The sequence below is a fragment of the Peromyscus maniculatus genome, chromosome 23, assembly GCF_049852395.1.
Source record: "Peromyscus maniculatus bairdii isolate BWxNUB_F1_BW_parent chromosome 23, HU_Pman_BW_mat_3.1, whole genome shotgun sequence".
NCBI lineage: Eukaryota > Metazoa > Chordata > Mammalia > Rodentia > Cricetidae > Peromyscus > Peromyscus maniculatus.
The window spans coordinates 15,406,927-15,429,927 of record NC_134874.1 but is presented as its reverse complement, the minus strand read 5'-3'; the positions used below and the strand labels follow the sequence as shown (position 1 = coordinate 15,429,927).

Below are 23,001 nucleotides of genomic sequence, written 5' to 3'. Positions count from 1 at the left end.
TAATTTGTTAACTTTAATAATGTATGTGGGCTGGTAAGATGGCTCACCAAAAGGCACTTGCTATGGAAGCCTGGTGACCTGAGGTCAATCCCTGGAACCCCCTTAATGTAGCAGATAACTGATTCCACAACGTTGGCCTCTGACCTCCATATACATGTTATGGCATTTGCATCTACGCAAACAAAACACACACACACACACACACACAATAACATTGAAATTAAAAGTTTTAAATGCTAAAATTAAGGGTCATTCTACTACAGAAGCCTTATGTACATTCTCATTTTAACTCAAGTGTTATGGCTCAATTCTCATCCACACAACTTTCATTATTTAACATATCACACACAAAATAATGAAAACATTTCTAGTCACATTTTATTATAGAGGCAAATGCAAACGAAGTATGGGGTTTCACAATCATTTACATTTAAGGCCTAACTTAGATGCATTATATCAAGTATTTATTTTGAGAATTGAATAGTTTTTAACATTTATTATGCTGTCTATGTGTGTGGAGGGGGAGGTGGGTAAATGTACCACGGTAAGTGGGAGACAGAGGACAATCTGCAGGAGTTGGTTTTGTCCTTCTAGCATGTAGGTCTCAACGACTGAACATGGGTCTTCAAGCTTGTCACAACACGTGGACCCACTGAGCCATCGTGGGGATTTAAATGCACACATGCTCGGATGCATGCCCATACTGACACACTGCAGTCCGTTTACTGAGCCTTTAGCAGCTACCAGGGACTAGACAGAAATGCTTTGACTCCAAAACCACCACAAGACCAACACTACCTGGAGTCCCATTTTGTTGCTAAGGAAGCTGAGGTACTAAACACTCAATATCAATCTGCCTTGAAAAACAACACCTTCATCCACAAATTAAAGACCGATGCAATGCCATTACCTCCATGTAGCTATCAGAATAGGCCAGCAGAGTTTTGTCTTCTTTCTTGAGGAGCTAAGCATGGATGGTGAGACAGAGAGGACATGTTAGGACAGGAATGTGCTGGAGATGGACCTATTCAAAACACACTGTATATATGTGCAAAAAAAGAAAGGGAAAGAACACAGAGAGACAGGTTGCTCTTTATAAGAGGGTGAACTTTCTGGGACTTGACAGAAAACATTATCTTTGGAAGCAAATTGTATTTAAGCCCAAAATAAGAGGAATCTGTTATATGCAATGGTATTAAACAGTAAAGAGGGGTTGGGGATTTAGCTCAGTGGTAGAGCGCTTGCCTAGCAAGCACAAGGACCTGGGTTCGGTCCTCAGCTCTGAAAAAAAAAAAAAAAGAGTAAAGAAATGATTTGTGGGGGCTCAGCATAGGGAGATCAGATGCCCTTTTCGTGCCTCAGAAGGAACCTGCATTCACATGCACAGATACACACATAATGAAAAATAATAAAAGTAGCAGGGTGTGCTGACTCACACCTTTAATCCTCTTACTGGGATGTGGAGGCAGGCAGGTCTCCATGAGTTCAAGGTCAGCCTGGTCTACAGAGCAAATCCCAGGCTAGCCAGGGATCGAAAGTGAGATCCTGTCTCAAAATAAAATAAAAATAAATCTTAAATAGATTTTGCTAAAAATAATGCATATGAAAATTGTCCAAGCTGGGGAGTGGTGGCACACTCACATCTTTAATCCCTGCACTTGGGAGGAAGAGGTAGGTAGATATTTGAGTTCAAGGGCAGCCTGGTCTACATAGTAAGTTCTAGGACAGCCAGGGCTACATAGAAAAAAACCAACATGAAAAACCTAATCAGTAGATAAATAAAAAAAAATGTCCAGAATTTACACACCAAGAAGAAAAAGGAAGTAAATGAGTAGTTATCAGCGGGAGGTGCCAGAAAGAACCACACAGGTCTCCTTCTAGAATGTCGGTGTTGATGGATGCACACATCTGGGGGAGGGGGGTGTACACTAGGAACCCTGAACTTGAGATAGGTAAACTGTGCCTTATGTAAACTGTCTCAAAGCTGGACGGGAAAAAAAAGAAAAAAGGGGAAAAAAAAGACATTTAAAGAAAAAAAAAAAACTGAAGGACAAGAAAATATATCTGAGCTGATAGAATTATATCACAAGTGATTAAAGCAAACTTCTAAAAGAAACCAACTTACCCTGGCTTTGGCATAAGTGAGCATTTCCTGGGTGGTCTCATAGGTCATCCACTGGGCCTTGAGGCAGAAATTGACCACGAAGTCATCATCCTGTTCAAACACGCCAGAGGAAGGCACCTTAATAACGCCGACCAGCACAACAGCCCGAAATCCCCAGCTGATGACCGCAAAGACGCACCTGGATTTTGCAGAGATTTTCTTTAGCTTCTTCAACAAGTTGCTGCCATTCGGTCTGCTCACTGGTGTCCGGGGAAATCAAAGCCAGTTTCTCCAATATATCGTTTGACTTGACCTTGTAGACAAGCTGTAACGCAAACATGCCACATCTATTGACGTGAAGCACAGGATTCGAACATGACATTATCTCGGGAAGGTGAGGAAAACCAACTGCGGAGAGGAGAACTCCTCCCTCGGCTCAGGCACGAGGCTTAAACAAGGACCTTTAGTGGTTACAGTGGCACATGCCTTAGTTCCAGTACTTAGGAGGCAGAGCAGGGAGATCTCAGGAAATTCACTGCCAGGCGGTCTATAGAGAGAGCACCATGCTAGCCAGGGCTGGACAGCAAGACCTTGTCTTAAAAAAAAAAAAGGAAGGAAAGAAGGAAAGAGAAGAGAAAAAGTTAACTTTTACCTATCAGGAAGGTAGTAAACCAGATTATTAGGAATTATGGAAACCATGTTTTATGGTGCCTGTGGCCATGTCCTCAGAGGAGCAGCAGGTGGCATCTGAACTTCAGGAGTCTGGCCCAGCCGAATGCAAGGCAGTGATGGGTGAATCTCGGCTAGGCAAGGCCCTGAGGGCTTCTGCTCCTCCATGTCTCTTGCTACTGCTGTGTCTCTACACGTTTGCCGCTGTTCTTTTTCTGACATGCTGTGAATGGGTGTGGGGGGTCCCTGCCGCCTTCTGTGTTGTGTGATTGTCTCATGGAAATATCCCGTTCTACTGGGCATTTTTACCTGTGATTATTAAGATGATTTCCTCTTAAGCTGTACTATTTAACTGAAGTAATGATTGTATACAATAGTAGTGTTGGTTTAAATAGAATTTTGATGACTAAGGATTGTTAACAAATGTAGTAAAGGATTGTAAAAGAGGTTAGTTTAGTGGGAAAACTAATATAGGTAAAGGTAGGATATAGTATTGCTCTCTGATAAAGTATTTTCTACTGCAGAGAGTAGAAAACAGGACCAAAGGAGGGTCACGCAGCCAGGACTTACGAGTTTCTCTTGAAGAGCCATATAGACTACGGTTTAGGTTAATGAGTAAGGAAAAACTTGACCCAGAAGTTAGCTCGAGTTCTTTTTGGTATTGGGAAATGTTCACGGGCTTTGGTGTTCATCACAGCTGAAACAAAGCTTTAGACAATCGACTTAATGTAACTAGGCAACAAAGAACTGGATGGTTAGTGAAGATAAGTGGACAGAACTCTAAAACATGGAAAGGGAAACTAGTAACCTATACAAACGGTTATGGCTGAAAGGCTCCTGATCTATGAGAAGTCTAAAAGATAAATGTTTGACTGTATGTGGGTTCTTGAGGATAATTTGTTTTTCACCTGTAATACATAAAATGGTTCATCATGTTAGGGAAATCAGAAACATGATTTTACTTGTATTCATTGTAGCCATTCACTTAAAAACTAGAAGGTAAGCACATTGTAATTTTTCTATTGTTTGAAAAGTATTGCTGGAGTATATAAGCTTTAAGGGAACAAAATCAAGAAATGAGAAGGAAGTCATCAGGAAGCAGTGAGAAGGAAGACATCAGGAAGTAGTGAGAAGGAAGTCATCAGGAAGTAGTGAGAAGGAAGTCATCAGGAAGTAGTGAGAAGGAAGACATCAGGAAGTAGTGAGAAGGAAGACATCAGGAAGCAGTGAGAAGGAAGTCATCAGGAAGCAGTGAGAAGGAAGACATCAGGAAGTAGTAGAGAAGGAAGTCATCAGGAAGCAGTGAGAAGGAAGTCATCAGGAAGCAGTGAGAAGGAAGACATCAGGAAGCAGTGAGAAGGAAGTCATCAGGAAGCAGTGAGAAGGAAGACATCAGGAAGCAGTGAGAAGGAAGTCATCAGGAAGCAGTGAGAAGGAAGACATCAGGAAGCAGTGAGAAAGAAGACATCAGGAAGCAGTGAGAAGGAAGACATCAGGAAGCAGTGAGAAGGAAGACATCAGGAAGCAGTGAGAAGGAAGACATCAGGAAGCAGTGAGAAGGAAGACATCAGGAAGCAGTGAGAAGGAAGTCATCAGGAAGTAGTGGAGAAGAAAGACATCAGGAAGCAGTGAGAAGGAAGTCATCAGGAAGTAGTGGAGAAGGAAGACATCAGGAAGCAGTGAGAAGGAAGTCATCAGGAAGTAGTGGAGAAGGAAGACATCAGGAAGCAGTGAGAAGGAAGTCATCAGGAAGCAGTGAGAAGGAAGTCATCAAGAAGCAGTGAGAAGGAAGACATCAGGAAGCAGTGAGAAGGAAGATATCAGGAAGCAGTGAGAAGGAAGTCATCAGGAAGCAGTGAGAAGGAAGACATCAGGAAGCAGTGAGAAGGAAGACATCAGGAAGCAGTGAGAAGGAAGACATCAGGAAGCAGTGAGAAGGAAGACATCAGGAAGTAGTGGAGAAGAAAGACATCAGGAAGTAGTGGAGAAGAAAGACATCAGGAAGTAGTGAAAAGAAAGTAATCAGGAAGCAGTGAGAAGGAAGACATCAGGAAGTAGTGAGAAGGAAGTCATCAAGAAAGAAGGGAATCATTGGCATAGAAGAAAATAATTAGAGTAGAAGAAGCAACAGAAAGAATAAAATGAAGAACTAAGCTTTGGCCCTCAGAGGAAGTCCTCACATGTCCTCACATGTAGTTTGCCTACTTTACATCTCTTCAGTTCCTCTGACCTGCTGAAGGCCTGTTCTTCATCAGCACCCAAGGTAAGATCCTGATATGTTGGAGGGGTGTGTGTGTGTGTGTGTGTGTGTGTGTGTGTGTGTGTGTGTGTGAGAGAGAGAGAGAGAGAGAGAGAGAGAGAGAGAGAGAGAGAGAGAGAGAATTAAATGGCTCCCCCTCAATTTCTGAGTTGCTGAAGGCTGGTCCTTCCAGAAGCATTATTGAATCCTTAAACATGTCAAGAAGTGTTCAAAGAGTTTTATTCAAGCTGAGACATGAATCCAACCTAAGTGTCCATTGGTGGATAAGCAAATCAGTAAAACATGGTCTACACACAATTGAGGACTACTGAGCCTTAAAAAAGAAGCCAATCTTGTCACTGACAACATAGACCAAACTGGAGGACATCATGCTGAGTGACATAAGCCAGGCACAGAAGGATGATGCACGATCTCACAGATGCACAGCCCAAAGCAATTGAACTCACAGGAGCAAAGCTAAGATGCTGCTTACGAGTGGAAAGGTTAGAGGGGAGGGGGGCATACCCAAGGAGGAGGGGGTCTTCCAGTAAACACGGAAGGAGTAAGTTTTAGAGATCTACTGAGCCATGTGATGATTGGCATTAAAAAATGTGTATTTCAAATTGCTACAAGAATAGCTGTATTTTATCACTATTTTTTGTTTTGATATGGTCTCTCTTCAGTGATATCTTTGTCTCACTATGTAGACCAGGCTGGCCTGAAACTCAGAGACCTGCCTGACTCTGCCTCTCCAAGTGCTAACATTAAAGGCTTGTGTTATGGCACCCACCAACCCAGCCTACACAGACTCCCCTATGACTGGAGTTACAGATGGTTGTTAGCCACTGTATGGGTACCGGGAATTGAATCCTGGACCTCTGCAAGAACGAGTTCTTTTAACCACTGAGCCATCTCTCCAGCCCCTAGAGCTCTTATTTTAATTAGTTAAAATAAGAGTATGTTGGTCATGGCTCAGCTGCACACCTGATACTATTAAGTGCCCACGTTTCACCCTTCTGCATCTCCTGAGCCTCTAGCAAACCAAGATGTCTGCCCAAGAACAACTCAACAAATGAATGCTTACCTCAACATCCAGTCCAAACTGAATGGCAAAGGTCTCAGCTTCAGCAAATCTGTGCTTGTGAAGTAGTCGGCTCAGTCTGAAGAGTTGGAAGAAATTTCACCAGACGCCCATTCATCAGCGAGTTTAAGTTTCTCATTAAAAGGCAAATAAGGCTTTAAAAAATGAGAAGTTACCTGTTTTCTGGTAACACCTCTGTGAGGTACCTAAGTACTAAATCAGAGACGGAGTCTTCAGATAGGCTGAAAAATACATTACAGTGTGAGTGCCCCTGCCATGCAGGATTCATGAGTAAATTCTAATTTAACCGCTATGTAATGATTATCTGATAAACAAAGCATGACCTACTTAGGATCATTTTTGTGAATTCCTTCCAGAAGATATATAGTATCCTACAATAAAAAAAAAAAAAGACATGATTAAAACCCCAATGTAAAGCACACCAGACACTTTATTAGAATAAACAAATGGTTCAGGCAAGAATTATACATCGGCAGACTCTTAATCACTGGGAAAAAACTGAGGAAAAAGATTTTCTCCTGGTCTGGAAGCCATGCCATACATAAGAACTTGCTAATGGTAACAGGAAAGGCTGCTCACAGGAAGAGTCCTGGAGGGACTGCCTTAAGCAAGTGACAGTACTAATGTCACCATCAAAGGACAAACAGGTAGGATGAGGACCTCAACTTGTTGCATTGAGACACGTGATCTGTGCAGCATTTTGTCAAAAGACCTCACAAGAGTCGAATCAAAATGAGGCAAGCAGGCAAATCCAGAAGCAAACGCTGCTGGGACTCCAAACCTGCCGGTGTCTCCAAAGACCAAAGGACATGATAACCAAATTCAGTAAGTGAGCCTGGATTGGATCCTGGATAAGGAAAAAAGGAGTTCTAGAAAACCTCCTGGGGCTGGCAAGATGGCTCAGTGGATAAAGGCACTGGCTGACTAGACTGAGGACCTGTTAGATCCCCAGAATCCACGCTGTAGGAGAGAATGACGTCCAAAGCTTGTCCTCTAGCCTCTAAAGGTGCACTTCCCCACACAAAATAAATGGGCAAAGCTCTAGAGCAATTGGCATAATTGGTAAAATATGAGTTTCCAAGGCTTATTTCCTAATACTTTTGTGTTAATGTTAAATTTCCTAGCGCAACAACTTTACTGTACTGTACTGTACTGTATATGTGTGTATATATATACATACACCCAACACATACACACACACATGTTCTTTTTAAATTATTATTTTATGTATATGGGTGTTTTGCATGCATGTATATCTGTGCAACATGTGTGTACATGGTACACACAAAAGCCATAAAAAGATATTGGGTGAACATGAAATGGAGTTACAGGTGGCTGTGAGTCACCATGTGGGTGCTGGGACTCAAACATGGATCCTCTGGAAGAGAAGCTACTGCTGTTAATCTCTGAGCCACTTCTCCAACCCTATAACTTAGTCTTAAAAGATAATAAAGAATTTAGGGGAGAAAAGTCAAGAAGTATACAAGTTCCAAAATGTATAGAAAAATATAGCATATTTGTATATGTGTGCAAAAGAGATGGAGTAAATATACTAAAATGTTTTTTGAAAAGGATCACAATCACTGGGTATGACTGCACACACCTTTAATCCCAGCATCCAGGAGGCAGAGGTAGGTCAATCTATGCAACTTCCAGGCTACTCTGGTCTACATATCAAATTCCAGGACAGCTAGGGCTACACAGAAAGACCTTGCCTCAAAAAATAAAAATCACAACTTAAAAATATAAATATTAGCCGGGCGGTGGCGACACATGCCTTTAATCCCAGCACTTGGAAGGCAGAGGCAGGCGGATCTTTGTGAGTTCGAGGCCAGTCTGGTATACAGAGCGAGATCCAGGAAAGGCACAAAGCTACACAGAGAAATCCTGTCTCGAAAAACCAAAAAAAAAAGAGAGAGAGACAGCTGAAAAGTTGAAGAAAGGCTAGAGACAGCTCAGAGACGGACAGTGTACCGCTCTTGCAGAGGACCCACACCTGGCGGCTCATAACTGCCTGTCACTCCAGCACCAGGGGATCTGATACCGCTAATACACATACTCACCCACAGACACACACATAATTAAAAATAGTGCAAATGTATTTTTTAAATAAGAAAATGAAACAGCAGATGAAGTTTTATCGTAATTCTTGTGAAGACTAGGTTGGGTCTCCAAGTATCTGTTATTACGAATGTAGGTGTAAAGCAGAGATCAAGCCAGATATCGAACTAAGTTCCACTCATGCTTTTCTTACTCATAAAAATTAAGAAAGAAAATTACAGCAAAGCAGTTAAACACACGCATAGACATACCGTGCTAATTCCTGTTTGAACTAAAGAAGAAACGCTAGAAACTTCCAAAGTATACAGTACTTCCATCGTAGGTAAGGAATAAATGATGAGGTTTCTCGTCTAGGAGAAATGAAAACAGTTTAGTGAGCTAATACAAACCTATCAGCACAAGTCAGCACTTCCCTGTCAGGACATCTACTAGAACATCCTGTACAAAGCTAACATAAAACCACAACCCTCTCTTACTACTGATGTCGGCCTGCCACTGTTATTCTTTAAATGCTACACACAAAACTGTGATCTTTAAAAAAAGAAAAAAAAAAAAAAGACAGAGACCACCACTCGGGTCCATCTCCCCATCAGCCAAATAAAAACAGGCACATAAATCCCCTCCCAGTTAGTCCTCATTGCTACACGTCCACAACAGTAACCCTAGGAAATGCCTCCTCCTCTGTCGTTCCCTCTCTACTCCCTTTTCTCTTCCCCCTCCTCTGCCATTCCATTTCAGCACTGGAGACTAAACTCAGGGCCCTGCATACACTAGGCAGCTACTCTTTCCTCAATAGCGCTTGGCTTTTGACCTAAGCACTTGCTTGGGTTATCCCAGACTGGCCTTGAACCCATGACCTTACTTTCTCAGCCTCCTGCAGCCTACAACTCCAGGTGTGAGATAACATACCTGGCTCAAGTAAGTTTGTATAAATATTTTGGATTCCTAAAGTGTTGTATGAAATGAAGAGCCAAGATTTCATCTATTCTTTGAAAAATGGAATCCGGTTTTGCAGGATTATTTCTGGTTTGTCAGTCTAGGTGCATGTCAACTTAGCATGCTGTGAGCATTAGCTGGCATCATTTCTCTGTGACCCAGGCAGACCTTCAGTTATGATCACGCTGCCTCAGCCTGCAGGGCAGCTGGGAGTCCAAGCCTGAGCCAGCAGAACTGGCCAGTGACTGTGATTTCCCACTCATCAAATGGACAGGTCTGAAGTAAAGTCTCCAGTACCTTCTCCGTAGTTGTGGCTGTCAGAGTGACTAATTTGAGGTTTGCAATTCCTTGCCTGAAAGAGAACAGAAGCCAAGGTTAAACAAGCTTTGCAGGCTGCTAAGACAAGCTAAGGCAAAGCGATCTTCTCACAGAAATGTTAAAATGCACTCAGAAGACCATGGATTCTCTTTCTACCATAATTATGCAAAAGTCCCTATTACATTACCTATTTGGGCCAAGTAGAAAGTGACAGATAATGAATTGGCCCTTCCTCAGCCAGACTGTTGCAGACGTGGTTCCGAACACAAGACCTAAGTAAGTGATCTGAATAAATCCGGACAGGAAACCTGCTGCTACGAAAATCACTCTAGACTCCAACATACCAGGTAAGTGACGAGGGAGAATCGGCTTCTGTTGTGAGGAGAAACTGCTCCACGGGAAGGGAAGGCCAGTTCCACACAGGAGTGAGGGTGTGAGCGTCCCACAAGCTCAGCACATTCTGTGGGGTAGCACTCAGTTAGCCGTCTTGATGACCGCGGAGCTGACCCTTCGGCTCCGTTTCTGACGCACACACTGAAGCGAAGCACTGCACACACACACTAATCCCCCCCCCACCGCCCTTGTCTAACATCCTTCAAACAGACATATGATGGGGGAGGATGGAGCTCGCTGGAGGAACACTTGCGTGGCATTAATGAGGCTGTGAGCTGACTCCCTAGCGCAAAGGCTCAAGTAACAAAAGAGTGGGCACAGTAAATGGAAACACTGAAGAAGTACCAGAAACATACATCGGTATCGAGCACAAACAGCAGGTTGTCGATCAGCTGAAATGACTTTGCACCTGAAAGAGAAAGGGAGATGTCTAAGGATTTCATTTCACTACCACACAGGACCCTGTTTCGGCTGTGAACTACCATCTTCATGAAAAGACAGAACCACTTTAAATGAAGTTCCCATTTCCATCTACTGCTGCCTCGGTTTTGGCTTTTGTTATCGTTCCTTTTGTCTCAAAGTGACCAACCAATAAAACACAAAGCCTGGAGCCAGGCATGATGGCACACGCCTTTAAACCCAGCACTCAGGAGGCAGAGGCAGGTGGATCTCTGGGAATTTGAGGCCAGCTTAGTCTACAGAGCGAGTTCCAGGACAGCCAGGGCTGTTACACAAGGAAACCCTGTCTCAAAAAAAAAAAAAAAAAAAAAAAAAGGAAAAACAAAAACCAACAACACAAAGTCTCTCCAAAAGTAACAACTGGAATATAACATGATCATGTGTGGAGTCTCCAAATGAATCTGGCTGGTTCACTGTGGCATAACAACATGGCCCATGCTTGGAAAAGTGGCTAGTACCTATACTCCCAGCATCATGGGAACTCACACAGGAGAATTGACTCAAATCTGAGTCAAGTCTGGGCTACATGGCGAGTTTCTGTTGTTCGAATCTTAAATCGTCTTATAATGAAAAACCCAGAGGCAGGTATCAGGATGAAAGCTGAAAGATCAGAGCAGCAGAACAGCCAGCCACTAGTTCTGACTTCTATGAAATCCTCAGCACTGGGATTAAGAGTGTGTGCCACAACTGTCTGGCTTCTACGTCTAATCTAGTGGCTGGCTCTGTCCTCTGATCCTCAAACAAGCTTTATTCGGGTACACAATATATCACCACAAGTTTCAGTTCAGCACAGACTACATTAAGAGTCCACCTCAAAAACAAAGACAAAAACCAGGTGGGCAAGATGGCTCCGTGCATAAAAGCACTTGCCAAGCCAGAAAACCTGAGATCAATCCCAAGGACCCATGTGGTGAAAGGAGAGAGCTGCCAGTTTGCCTCTGATCCCCACACGGACATAAGGTAATCAAATTTGTACACGTAATGTACAAACTAAACAAATGAAATGAAGAAAAACAAGTAAACATGGGCCAGAGGAACTGCAAGGTGGTCAGCAGGAAGGGCTATTGGAACCAAGTCGGACAGCCTAGGATCAAGCCCTAGAAACCACAGTGGAAAGAAAACAGCACCTCAGAGTCATCCTCTGAACACACACACACAAATTCAATCTTCAGTAGCACATACACTATGTATAGCAGTGCAAGCAGGCACTCCTAGTACTCAAGAGTGAAGGCTGGAGGATCAGAAGTTCAAGCTCAGCCTCAGCTACCCAGCTAATATGAGTCCAGCCTGAGCACATCCAAGGGTGGCAACAGAAAGTAGTGTCAGTGGCTTATCTCTACCTTTGATAATCTCTGTATCCACAAAGTTCTTAAGGGACATTTCTTTCTTGGTAGAATCTGGCTCCCATTTTGAGAATGCACAACTACCAGTTCCCTGGGAAAGAGAAAACAGGACATCAGCTAGAAATCTTAAACCCAAACCTTCCAGGAATTGCACAAAGCAGATGCACATAAACTGTACACATTCTGAGTTCAAGTACACGTGTGTGTGTGTGTGTGTGTGTGTGTGTGTGTGTGTGTGTGTGTGTGTGTGTGTGTGTGTGTTTGAGGGGTGGGGAAGAATACCGGAGCATGAACCTCCAGAGCTTTACTAAAGCTAAGCAAACACTATTCTCCTATGCTGTATCCCCAGCCACTTGCATTTCATTTTCAGGAAGTGTCTTGCCAAGTTGCCTAGGCTGGCCTCCAACTTAAGATCCTCCTGTCTGAGCCTCCTAACCAGACAGGTCTGTAGGCTAGGTTTTCAGGCACAGGCTAACACCCTGCTCCAAGGAGTTTTTATCTCAGTTTTTCTCTGAGCTCCAGAACAGCCTGGAGGGACTGAAGAGATGCTCAGTGGTTAAGAGAGCTTGCTGTTCTAACTGAGGACCTGAGTTCGTTTGTCAGCATCCAGTGGTCCACAACTGCCTGTGTCTCAACTCCAAGGTTTCTGACACCCTCTTAGGGCTTTTGCAGGCACCCAAATGCATACGATACACACAAAAATAAATAAAAAAAAGAACAGACTGGAAAGAGCAGTGAGGTGTTCATATTCATTGTTATCACTTGAATATTTGAGTACACATATCAAGCATTTCATCCCAAAGAAAAAAGAATCTCTTCCAACATTATAAGTATAGCTTTTGTTTATTAAAAACAACAACAACAACAAAAAAGCTGGGCATGGTGGCACACACCTTTAATCCCAGCACTAAGAAGACAGAGCCAGGCGGATCTCTGTGAGTTTGTTCGAGGCCAGCCTGGTCTATAGAGTGAGTTCCAGGATATGCGCCAAAGCTACACAGAGAAACCCTGTCTTGAAAACAAAAAAACAAAAAAAAAAAAAAAAAAAAAAAAACCACACACACACAAAAAACCCAGTTGGGCCTGATAATGCATGCCATCAATCCCAGTGCTGGGGAGAAAGAGGCAGGAGGATCTCCTGATAGACCTTTTATGGTAACTCCAATTTTAAAATAGCAATACTTGAACAGTATTTAAGAGAACTACATGCTTGCTTTGGTAGCACATATACAAAAATTGGAACGATACAGAGATTAGCATGGCTCCTGTGCAAAGATTTATGCACATTTATGAAGCGGTCCATAAACAAAGAGCGAGCTGGGGGTGGGGATGGGGCTACAGTGGTCTGCTTTGAACCTGAGATTAACATTTAGTAACGTGGTCACAGGTGCTGCTCTCATTGAGGAGCCTTTTGTTTCTTTTTCTGTTGTTTTTATGCTGAAATACGATTGGGTGAAGAAACAATACCTTGCCTGATCAAAAGAAAACTTTCGGGCAAGGTTGTGCTCACCTTTAATCCCAGTACCAAAGAGGCAAGAGGCAGGTGGATCTCTGAGTTCAAGGCCAGCCTGGTCTATTCAGTGAGTTCTAGGCCAGTCAGGGATACACAGTGAGACCCAAACTCAAAAAAGGAAAGAAAAATCTCAGGGAGAGACTAGAGAAAATCAACACTGATGATCTAGCATAGAAATTTTATTTAGTTAATTTTATGACCATAATTTTATAATTTCCTTCCCCCCCAAGCCCCCAGCCATTTTTTTGGAGACAGGGTGATGGGATTAAAGCTGTGTGCTACCATGCCTGCTTGTTTCTTTTGATAAAGATTTACTTTTTAATTTGTTATGATTATGATTATGATTATGATTTTGGAGCTGAGGACCGAACCCAGGGCCTTGAGCTTGCTAGGCAAGTGCTCTACCACTGAGCTAAATTCCCAACCCCTATTTATGTTTTATGTGAGTGTGTATGCACACATGTGTGCAGGTACCCAAGGGCCACACATAGAGGGTGTGACCATCCTGGAGCTGAGTTACAGGCATTGTGACCTTCACAACCTGGTGCTGGGAACCAGTCTCTGGTCTTCCTCAAGAGCAGAAACGGCTCTAAACAACGGAGCCTCCAGCTATGACTTCCCTGTTCTTGTCACACATTACAAGTTAATGTGTACTTTAAGTAAAAAGAAACGTTTTATGAAAAAGCAAAATTTATAAAAAGAATTACCCCAATTATCACAGGAGTTTCACTTGCAAATTCTCCAGCCACAAGATTAAGACAACCAAGACTGTGGTAATTTTCAGTAGAAATAAAACTACATTTGAATTGTCCTTGTAACTGCAAAATTAAAAAAAATTAAAATAAAACATGATACATGTATGCCGAATAAAAATCATAGAAATCTGCTCAAATCAATCATCTATGTTTTTAACAGAAATGTTTCTGAAATGTTAGATTATAGCAACTCCTAAAAAGTACCAGCCAGTACAATGATTTATCACAGAAACAGCTTGTACATTCATAGTAAGTAAAAGTTTTAAAGAAGCAATATGATTTCTTTTCTTACCTTCTTGGCCAAATCCAAGTCTGTGTTTTCAATTGCTTCATTTAAAAAACAAAAACAAAAGGCTGTCTAAACATAATATCAATCCACAGGTTCATATAGACTAAAAACAAGACTACTCCTTTTGAGTTAAGATGAAATTAATGCATCCTAGGCCAAAGGACACAGGTCAGGATCAGTAAATGAGTCTCTTTGACCAAGGCTATTCCCTGAGAGCACATCGTATACTCTTGGGATTGGCCAATCAACCTACACAGAGCCTTACCAAGTACCTCTACACCACCCCCGCTTCTACTAAAGCCTGAGTCTCACCTGGAAAGTATTCACCATTGCCCATCTGGCTCAGAACATCTCTTTAACCCGTCTTGATCCTGCATTAACTATGAAAAATGATGTATCTTAAATGTTTTTCTGTTTGTTTGAGACAAGATCTCTCTATGTAGTTCAGGCTGTCCTGGAACTCTGTAGACCATCCTACCTTAGATAACTCAGAGATATTCCTGCCTCTCAGAACTGGGATTAACGATGTGAGCCATTCCCCCACCCCCACTGAAAACGATGCATCTTAAAACCTAATCATATACATGGGACCTAACATGTTATCTAGCCTGCAGTAGATGTTAGTAAAGTTTGTCAAAACAAATTCTTCAGTTTTACCTAGCTCAGTGAGACTTACAGTCCATATCATTTGATCACTGACTGTTACTGTGTATTATTTTGTGTGTTGGTTGTATATGATACATGCACGATAGTGTAAGGGTGCATGCACCCTTGCACGCACATGCAGAGGACAGAACAGGACTCTGGGTGTCTACCACTACGGTGTTGCTCTCTGCCTTACTGCCTTGAGACAGGGGCTCTCACTGAACAGGAAACTCAGCTGCGCCGCTGGCCAGCTAACACTGAGGATCCACGGATATCCATTCCCCACTCCTAACGCTGGAGGTAGAGGCAGAGCTTTTCACAGGTGATGGGAATTTGAATCCAGGTCTTCATGCTTGCAAAGCAAGTGCTCTTACCTACCCAGCCACCTCACCAGCTCATTCTGCAATATTAAAAGTTAGTTATCTCCATCACTGGGTGCATTTCCTCTTTCAAAAAGCTACTTAGCAGCTGAGGTACAGTTCAGTGGTAGAGCACTTGTCTAGTATGCACAAGACCTTGGGTCTGATCTTCAGTATCACAAAAAGTCACATCACTGCATATGCCTTTTCTTCCCAGTTAAGCTATAAACTGTTTGAAGGCTGTAACCAAATAATATTTCTTCATATTCTACCACAGCTTCAGCAGAGAAGAGTTATGTATACTCTGAATACATCAAAGTATACCCAGTATCACAGGATGCAACTAAATTAAAATATTCTTAAAGAGAATACTTGAAGAGTTACTTGAAAACTAATAAACACTGTCACAAATCAACAAGAAAATACATTACCCTGTTCAATTTGTGAAAGCTGGAGGTTTGTAATATAAAAAAATCCATTGTTCGTTAGAAGCAACATGTAATAGGTACCTGGTAAAATAAAATCAAAATCAGTTTCTCTAAAAGGCAAGAGAATAGAAGATCCAAAGCAACACTGGAAACTAGCTCTAAAATCTACCAACTGGGGTTGGTAAGATGTCTCAGCAGGTACAGATACTTGTCACCAAGCTTGATGCCCTGAGTTCATTCCTCAGACCACACAGTAACAAGAGAACCAACTCCCACAAGATCTCCTCTGACCTCCAATAGTGAGCAGAAATTTGGTCCTGGGCAAACACATACACACAAAACTAATGTTAAAAAAAAAGAAAACAAAACAAAAAAAATGAGCTGGGTAGTGGTGGCGTACACCTTTAATCCCAGCACTCGGGAGGCAGAGGAAGGCAGAACTCTGTGACGTTTGAGGCCAACCTGGGCTACAGAGCAAGTTCTGGGACAGCCAGAGTTACACAGAGAAACCCTGTGTCAAAAAAAAAAAAAAAAAAAAAAAAAAGTTTTTACATGCTAAAACCCACACAGATGTTTTAAAGGAATGTAATGCCACAATGAAAAACTGTTGTATGGCAGGATTCCTACCCAGAAAACACCTCCCTCCTAGTCTCAGAAGCTCTCTTACTTTTCCTTACTAAGTCTACATTCACTCTGCTCAAAAAAGAAAAAAGCTGTGCTGGGTGTGGTGTCACAAATCTTTAATCCCAGCAGGAGGGATTATTCACTTCACTATACAGTGAGTTCCAGGACAGCCAGGGCTACATAGAGAGACCCTGTCTCTAAAACCAAACAAACAAAAATGGTCTCTATTAATTGTATTGACATAAAAAGTATCATGATTTAGGTAGCACAGCAATGAACTAACAATGTTTATTAAACATAAACGTGAATACTTGATTGGGTCTCCATCAAAAAACATGCAAAACATTCAAAGAAACTTACCTTCATTTGAACCATCTTTCTCAATAATGAGATTCCGGTAAGTATGCTGATACTCATCGTTCGCTTTCTCCACAAAAGCCTAATTGTAAACGAATTTCAAATAGCAAGAGTAAACTGAGATGAATAAAGAGTGAGGGGTATATGGTTTAAACCCTACTCATCAGCAGACATTAGCAATAACAGACTGCACCCTAAACGCTGCAGCTTGAAAAGAAAACTATGCACAAGCATACTTGGGTCTTCAGAACTTCACTGATCACTTTCAGGTTTACTTCCTGCGTTCCTGCAGTCTGATTCTTCGATTGAAGAGAAGCTTTTTGTTTTTCCTTTAAAATGCAGACTCAGTAATGGCTTGCTAGAGTACGCTATCTAAGAGAGCGTTGGGGTAAAAATGGACAACAGGGCTCTTACTTTGGTGAATAATGTTTGCTTTGATGTTACATGGATGAGATGTAAGTTCCCACTTCTCTCCCCAACCAAAAGAAACTTTCCTTCTTGACACAGGCCGACCACATCCACATCAGTATCTGAAAATTTCAAATCAAAGTTACAAGCGACTATCAATAGTCCTGAATTTCAAATAGAAAATGCAAATTTTCACATCAAAAAGTCAATGATTTATACCAATCTATGCCAAACATGGTGAGCCACACCTATAATCCCAACAGATGAGAGGCTAAGACAGGTGGATCGACAGGGTTTCTCTGTGTAGTCCCGGCATTCCTGGAACTTACTTGCTCTTGTAGACCAGGCTGTCCTCAACTCAGATCCACCTGCCTCTGCCTCCTCAATGCTGAGATTAAGGTGTGAGGAGGATCACAAGTTTGAACACAGTCCAAGTTTAAAAAAAAAAAAAGGCTAGTAAAAAACAAAAATTAAAACCAGAAACACAATAATAACAACAACAAAAAAAGGAAAGACAGGAAAATCTTTTTAAAATAATTTTACCATAATCACTAACCCATCACCCAGTCTTTAAAAGCTCTCAAAACTTTATGTTTAAATTGTTACTTGAATCCAGCCTGGTGATGTACACCTTTAGTCCCAGCACTCTGGAGCCAGATGCAGGTGAGTTCAAGGCCAGTCTGCTCTACAGAGCAAGTTTTAGGACAGCCAAGGCTACACCACAGAGAAACCCTGTCTCAAAAAAAAGTAATTTTTTCAAAAGGTGTATTTGTTTTTATTTTATGTGTGTTTTGCCTTAATGTTATGTCTATGCCTGTTAAGGGCCAGAAGAGGGCATCAGATCCTTTAAACTAAAATTGTGAGCCCCCATATAGGTAATGGGAACCAAACCCAGGTCCTCTGCAAGAGCAGCCTCTTAATGTTTGAACTATCTCCCCAACTCTTTTAAGATTTTTGCCTCAGCCTCCAAAGCGCTGGGATTACAAAATCATACCACAACTTAATTCATTATTGGTGTTTTGTTTTGTTTTCATTTGGTTTTTCAAGAACAGGGTTTCTCTGTTGAACAGTCCTGGCTGTCCTGGAACTCACACTGTAGACCAGGCTGGCCTCGAACTCAGAGATCCTCCTGCCTCTGCCTCCCAAGTGCTGGGACAAAAGGCGTGCGCTAACACCGCCCAGCTAACTTAATTCATTATTAAATCCATGTTCACTGGTACTTTAACTCAAAGAATTATTTCACACATGTATTCTAAAAGATATTACAGTGTGATATATCCTAGAAGTAATGAAGTTGGCCACCCACCCCCTTCACCTGTACAAACCTAAAACACATACAAGAGCAGGAACGTGAACACAAACGGCTCAAACACAGGATTCAAATATAAAACTGAGAGGACGGGTTATCTGAATAAATACCACAAAAAACAACAGAAAATCAAATACTTGCTTACACGCACGCTACCCCTCAGACATTCTGAGGCAAGGTATTATGTCAGTATCTTTTGAACCTAAGGCCCGACAAGTACTGAAGATTTTTCTTGAAATTTTAATTCTTTTAACAGTGGATTAAAGAAAACACGGCCCATTAGAAATCAGTAGCAATACACGTTGACTCTCGGGTACTTCACTCCGTGGGACTTACCAAATATAAGACGCAACTGAAGTGACCTGCATATACTGTCGAGCACTATCACTGAGCGGTCTGCAATGATGATAAACCCATCACTTAAGCTGCATGCTTGTATCTTTGGATTCTGTGAGCCCTGTAGAAGGGAAACATGACCAAAAATAAAATCATTTTATACAAGTTTCATGGTACTTAATAGGATTGTCAGAGGGCCAGCTGTGGTAGCACACACCCTTTTATTTTTAAATTCTGGTAGTCAGTACATTACACCTAGCCCATTATGTGCCAAGAGGAAGGAGAGAGACAACACTTACGGGTTCCAAAGTCTTTTTTTTTGTTTTTTTTTTTTTTTGTTTTTTTTTTTTTGATTTTTCGAGACAGGGTTTCTCTGTGTAGCTTTGCGCCTTTCCTGGATCTCGCTCTGTAGACCAGGCTGGCCTCGAACTCGCAGAGATCCACCTGCCTCTGCCAGTGCTGGGATTAAAGGCGTGCGCCACCACTGCCCGGCTCAAAGTCTTTAATAAATCACCACATAAGCAGGGCGCTGATCGATCAGGGCTACAGGACAAGGGAGCCTTGTTTCTCCTGGCAGCCCCAAGCAGGGGGAGAAGCAGGGTTTATAAGCACAAAAACCACAGGCATTTGTTGCCAAGTTACTGTTACATTTTTCATCAATCAGAAGTCAGAGATTAGGGACTTTCCTTGTGTATTCCATCATCGTCAACAGACACAAAATGTAAGACTTTCAATCCAACCAATGGGATTCATTTGTTCTTTCTGTTGTTAGGAACAGCCATAATGTCTTAGAGAACTAACAGGCATAACAGACTGCTCCTACTGTATAAGGAAAATGTACGTCAGCTATTGGAAGGTTCCCAGCTCCCCTAAGGCCCAGGAACTTGAACTGTGTTTCACCCTACAGGTAAAATGGAGCCTGAAGTCAAAACGGCAGTACTTAGGCCAAGTTGCTTTTGTCTGCTCCCTTCAAGTGGGCAGAGACAGGTAGATCTCTGTGAGTTGGAGACTAGCCTGATTTACATATCAAATTCTAGTATATCCAGGGCTATATACTGAAGACCGTCTCAGAAAACAATAACAACAATAAACAAACAAACAAAAGTATTGTCATATACGTTACTTTATAGCATTTCCAGACAAGAGTTTCCTCTTTAGTCTGCCTAATTAGTCATCAAGTGCTTGTATATTGTACAGAATATCTTCAATTTATACAGAATCCTAAGTAGGGATACAATCCAGGATGGACACAGAAGAGCAAAGGTATCTTGTTTAACTCCTTGTCTCCCAAGTGCTGATATCATATTATAGGAACCAGGCATTAAGAGGAATATATGACTCAAGCCTGACTTAAAGGATTACACTAAACTAGGGATGGGAACCGTGGCGAATTGTAAACTAGAGAATATATACCTCCATGAAAAAAGTCCATATAAAGCAGGATATGCTTAACACCAGATACTGAAAGCCCAGTGAAAATAATTCTGCCTCAGCCTCACCATCCAACGTATCGAGAAAGCTGGGTAAGAACCAGTACAGGTTTATTAAATATTGGCTAAATGGAATCTTCAGTGTAGCCTGGGCTACAGTTAAGACCCTGCCTAAAAAAAGTCAAAATACACGAAAAGTGCATAGAAAGAATAAACCTCCACCCTTCAGAGTGAAGCAAGCAAGCACAAGAGTTCCTTTAGCCTGTAACTGTATTCAGCTTGGGTTATGCAGACCCTCTTCATGGTAAAACACTTAGCAACCTAGTCCTTTCACCTGTATATGCTATGTACGCACACACCTCCGAACAATGCACCCAACTACCTCCAAATGCCCTCAGACTGGCATCTGCATCAGGCTATTCATACACCGACCTCTAAACAGTAAGATAAATGCCTGTGCCCTTAACAATTAAATTGAGGCTGGGCGATGGTGGCGCACACCTTTAATCCCAGCACTAGGGAGGCAGAGGCAGGCGGATCTCTGTGAGTTGGAGGACAGCCTGGGCTACAGAGTGAGTACCAGGAAAGGCGCAAAGCTACACAGAGAAACCCTGTCTCGGAAAAAAAAAAAAAAAAAACAAAAAACAAAAAAAAAAAAAAAAATTAAATTTAGATAGTTTCTAGTCAAATGTATTTCCGATGCAGTTAAGTAAGTACAAAGCATAGAAATGTGGTCTGACTTCAACTGGTTTTGAGTATATGTGCAGTAAAGGCAAAATTGTATCAAGAAGTTTTGAGGGAAAATCCCCTACTGACCTTATTATGTCTATTCATAATTTGGGCATATATATGATTAAAATCAGATGAATTATTGGAAAGGGTATGTGTAGCATAAAAATGATGACGTAATCTGTCAATCAAAATAGAGAGCTGCCTATACTACACCTGTTAGCAATCATAAAAGGAAGCCACAAATCAGAGAGGCCTTAGTACCCTCCCTCTGGTGGACTGCAGCTTTCCTGCAGGGCATTCTAGTCTCTTTTCTTCTTTTTGTTTTTCCAGACAGGGTTTCTCCCTCCATGTAGTTTTGGTGCCTGTCTCTGCCTCCTGAGTGCTGGGATTAAAGGCGTGTGCCACTGCTGCCTGGCATTCTAGTCTTTTCTATTGCTTTGCTTTGAATAAAATCTCTTTGCTACTTCTGAACCTGAGTGATTTATTATTTTCAATTTTGGGGGAAATAGGCTGAAAACGGAGAAACACTGGACTCCGACCACCAGACACAAGAGAGTGCTTAACTTGGTAGCAAATGGGATAGGCCTGGGTCAGGAAGGGAGCCCAGACCTGGGTCAGGAAGGGAGCCCTCGTCTTCAACTCTATTAGGAATGTCTCATTTCCGTAGCAGACAGCAGAGAATTCTTTATATCAATTTATATACACTACGCCGGCCAGGGGTTGTTTTTGTTTTAGTTTTCAGACAGTGCCTGGCTAACGTTGCCCTAACTGGCCTGGACTCACACCTGCCTCCCCCTCCAGATACTGGGATTATAGACTTGAACCACCATGTCCAATTCAGTTTACAACTACCTTGTATGTGTGAAATATCAAGAGGAGTTGGAAGTGTTGAGATGACACAGGAGGAACTCAGATGCCAATTTCCTATGGTTTGAGACTGAACCTTGACTCACTGTCACTATGAAATCCATACCTTCTCAGAGGAGATCTTCCCAAGCAAGTCTACTTGATACAATGCAGTCACGTTTTCTTTTCTTGAACCAACATTGATGTGTCCACTTCCGGTGTCATCGCTTGTCAGCAGCTCAACATTGTTCCACATGTTTTTGAGATTGTCTGTGAGGAAGGAACCACTCTCTTTCCTGGAACAACACACAGAGTTACAGACTAAATTATCTTTGTTCATAGAATTCAGTTCTTTGAGTAATGAAGTGTTAATCAAAGAACAAAAATTAGTATCACTACATTAAAACTTAACTTCGAACTGGACAGTGACACTCGGGAGGCAGAGGCAGGCGGATCTCTGTGAGTTTGAGGGCTACAGAACGAGATCCAGGACAGCCAGGACAGTTACACAGTGAAACCCTGTCCCAAAAACAAAAACAAACAAACAAAGAGGGATTTAGGTTTCAGGTTGTATATGGCACTGGGGTGGAACCAAAAGTTAGGTGTATGGCAGACAAGTGCTCCTGCCTGGCTACACCCTCTGGTTTCTACCTTCATCCAAAATGACACCTGAAACCCAGGCGAGACTTTAACACTCTCGTTAACAAACACAATTCCTATCACCTGTGATCTAGTGGGACCAAAATATTAAGGTAGAAAATGTCCCTAGCTGTGAAGATCTGAGGGAAGGATGGTGCTGCAGATGGCTTATCAGTTCAAAGTGCTTGCTGCTCCTCCAGAGGACCAAACCTCAGTGCCCAGCACTCACACAGGATGGTTGACAACTACTTGTTAACTCCAGCTGATCTGATGACCTCTTCTGTACACACACACACACACACACACACACTTAAAAAATATTTTTTTTTTAAAGTCTATGAGCAGGGCAGTGGTGGCAAACGTCTTTAATCCCAGCACTTGGAGGCAGAGGCAGGCAGATCTGTGAGTATGAGGCCAGCCTGGTACTACAGAGCGAGTTCCAGGACAGCCAGGACTACACAGAGAAACCCTGTCTCAAAATAAATAAATAAACAAATAAAGTGGAAGACGGCGGGAAAGAGCTAAGTCTTTAAGACTGAATCTTCTACTTGGTGCATGGAAGCGAACGAGTGATAAGCACAGACTTTCGGCATCACTGACTGAGGGAGGAAAAAAAGGAGCCAATACAGTATCGTGAACGAGAGGGGGCGGTGGTGGCGCACGCCTTTAATCCCAGCACTCGGGAGGCAGAGGCAGGCGGATCTCTG

At 42.2% G+C, this 23,001-nt stretch overlaps 1 protein-coding gene and 1 pseudogene across 6 annotated transcripts in view; one reads left to right on the top strand and one right to left on the bottom strand.

Annotated features, from left to right (window-relative positions):
• Positions 1–23,001, bottom strand: part of Kntc1 (kinetochore associated 1) — a 104,946-nt gene that overhangs the window by 53,061 nt on the left and 28,884 nt on the right. For 5 of the 6 annotated variants that reach the window (XM_076561409.1, XM_042268532.2, XM_076561410.1 and 2 more), the window contains exons 2-19: positions 21,783–21,951; positions 18,648–18,768; positions 17,009–17,124; positions 16,598–16,676; positions 15,617–15,694; positions 14,185–14,219; positions 13,845–13,955; positions 11,622–11,715; positions 10,179–10,231; positions 9,774–9,889; positions 9,409–9,463; positions 8,427–8,525; positions 6,442–6,485; positions 6,270–6,335; positions 6,097–6,172; positions 2,304–2,429; positions 2,126–2,215; positions 911–964 (exon numbers count right to left, since the gene is read on the bottom strand). In XM_076561409.1, the coding sequence (XP_076417524.1) occupies positions 911–964; positions 2,126–2,215; positions 2,304–2,429; positions 6,097–6,172; positions 6,270–6,335; positions 6,442–6,485; positions 8,427–8,525; positions 9,409–9,463; positions 9,774–9,889; positions 10,179–10,231; positions 11,622–11,715; positions 13,845–13,955; positions 14,185–14,219; positions 15,617–15,694; positions 16,598–16,676; positions 17,009–17,124; positions 18,648–18,768; positions 21,783–21,911 (1,542 nt within the window). In that variant the 5' untranslated portion in view covers positions 21,912–21,951. Of the gene's footprint in view, positions 1–910; positions 965–2,125; positions 2,216–2,303; positions 2,430–6,096; positions 6,173–6,269; positions 6,336–6,441; positions 6,486–8,426; positions 8,526–9,408; positions 9,464–9,773; positions 9,890–10,178; positions 10,232–11,621; positions 11,716–13,844; positions 13,956–14,184; positions 14,220–14,493; positions 14,562–15,616; positions 15,695–16,597; positions 16,677–17,008; positions 17,125–18,647; positions 18,769–21,782; positions 21,952–23,001 lie in introns of all 6 variants that reach the window. The other variant, XM_076561411.1, reaches the window with a different exon arrangement.
• Positions 12,835–12,933, top strand: LOC121825557 (U6 spliceosomal RNA; annotated as a pseudogene).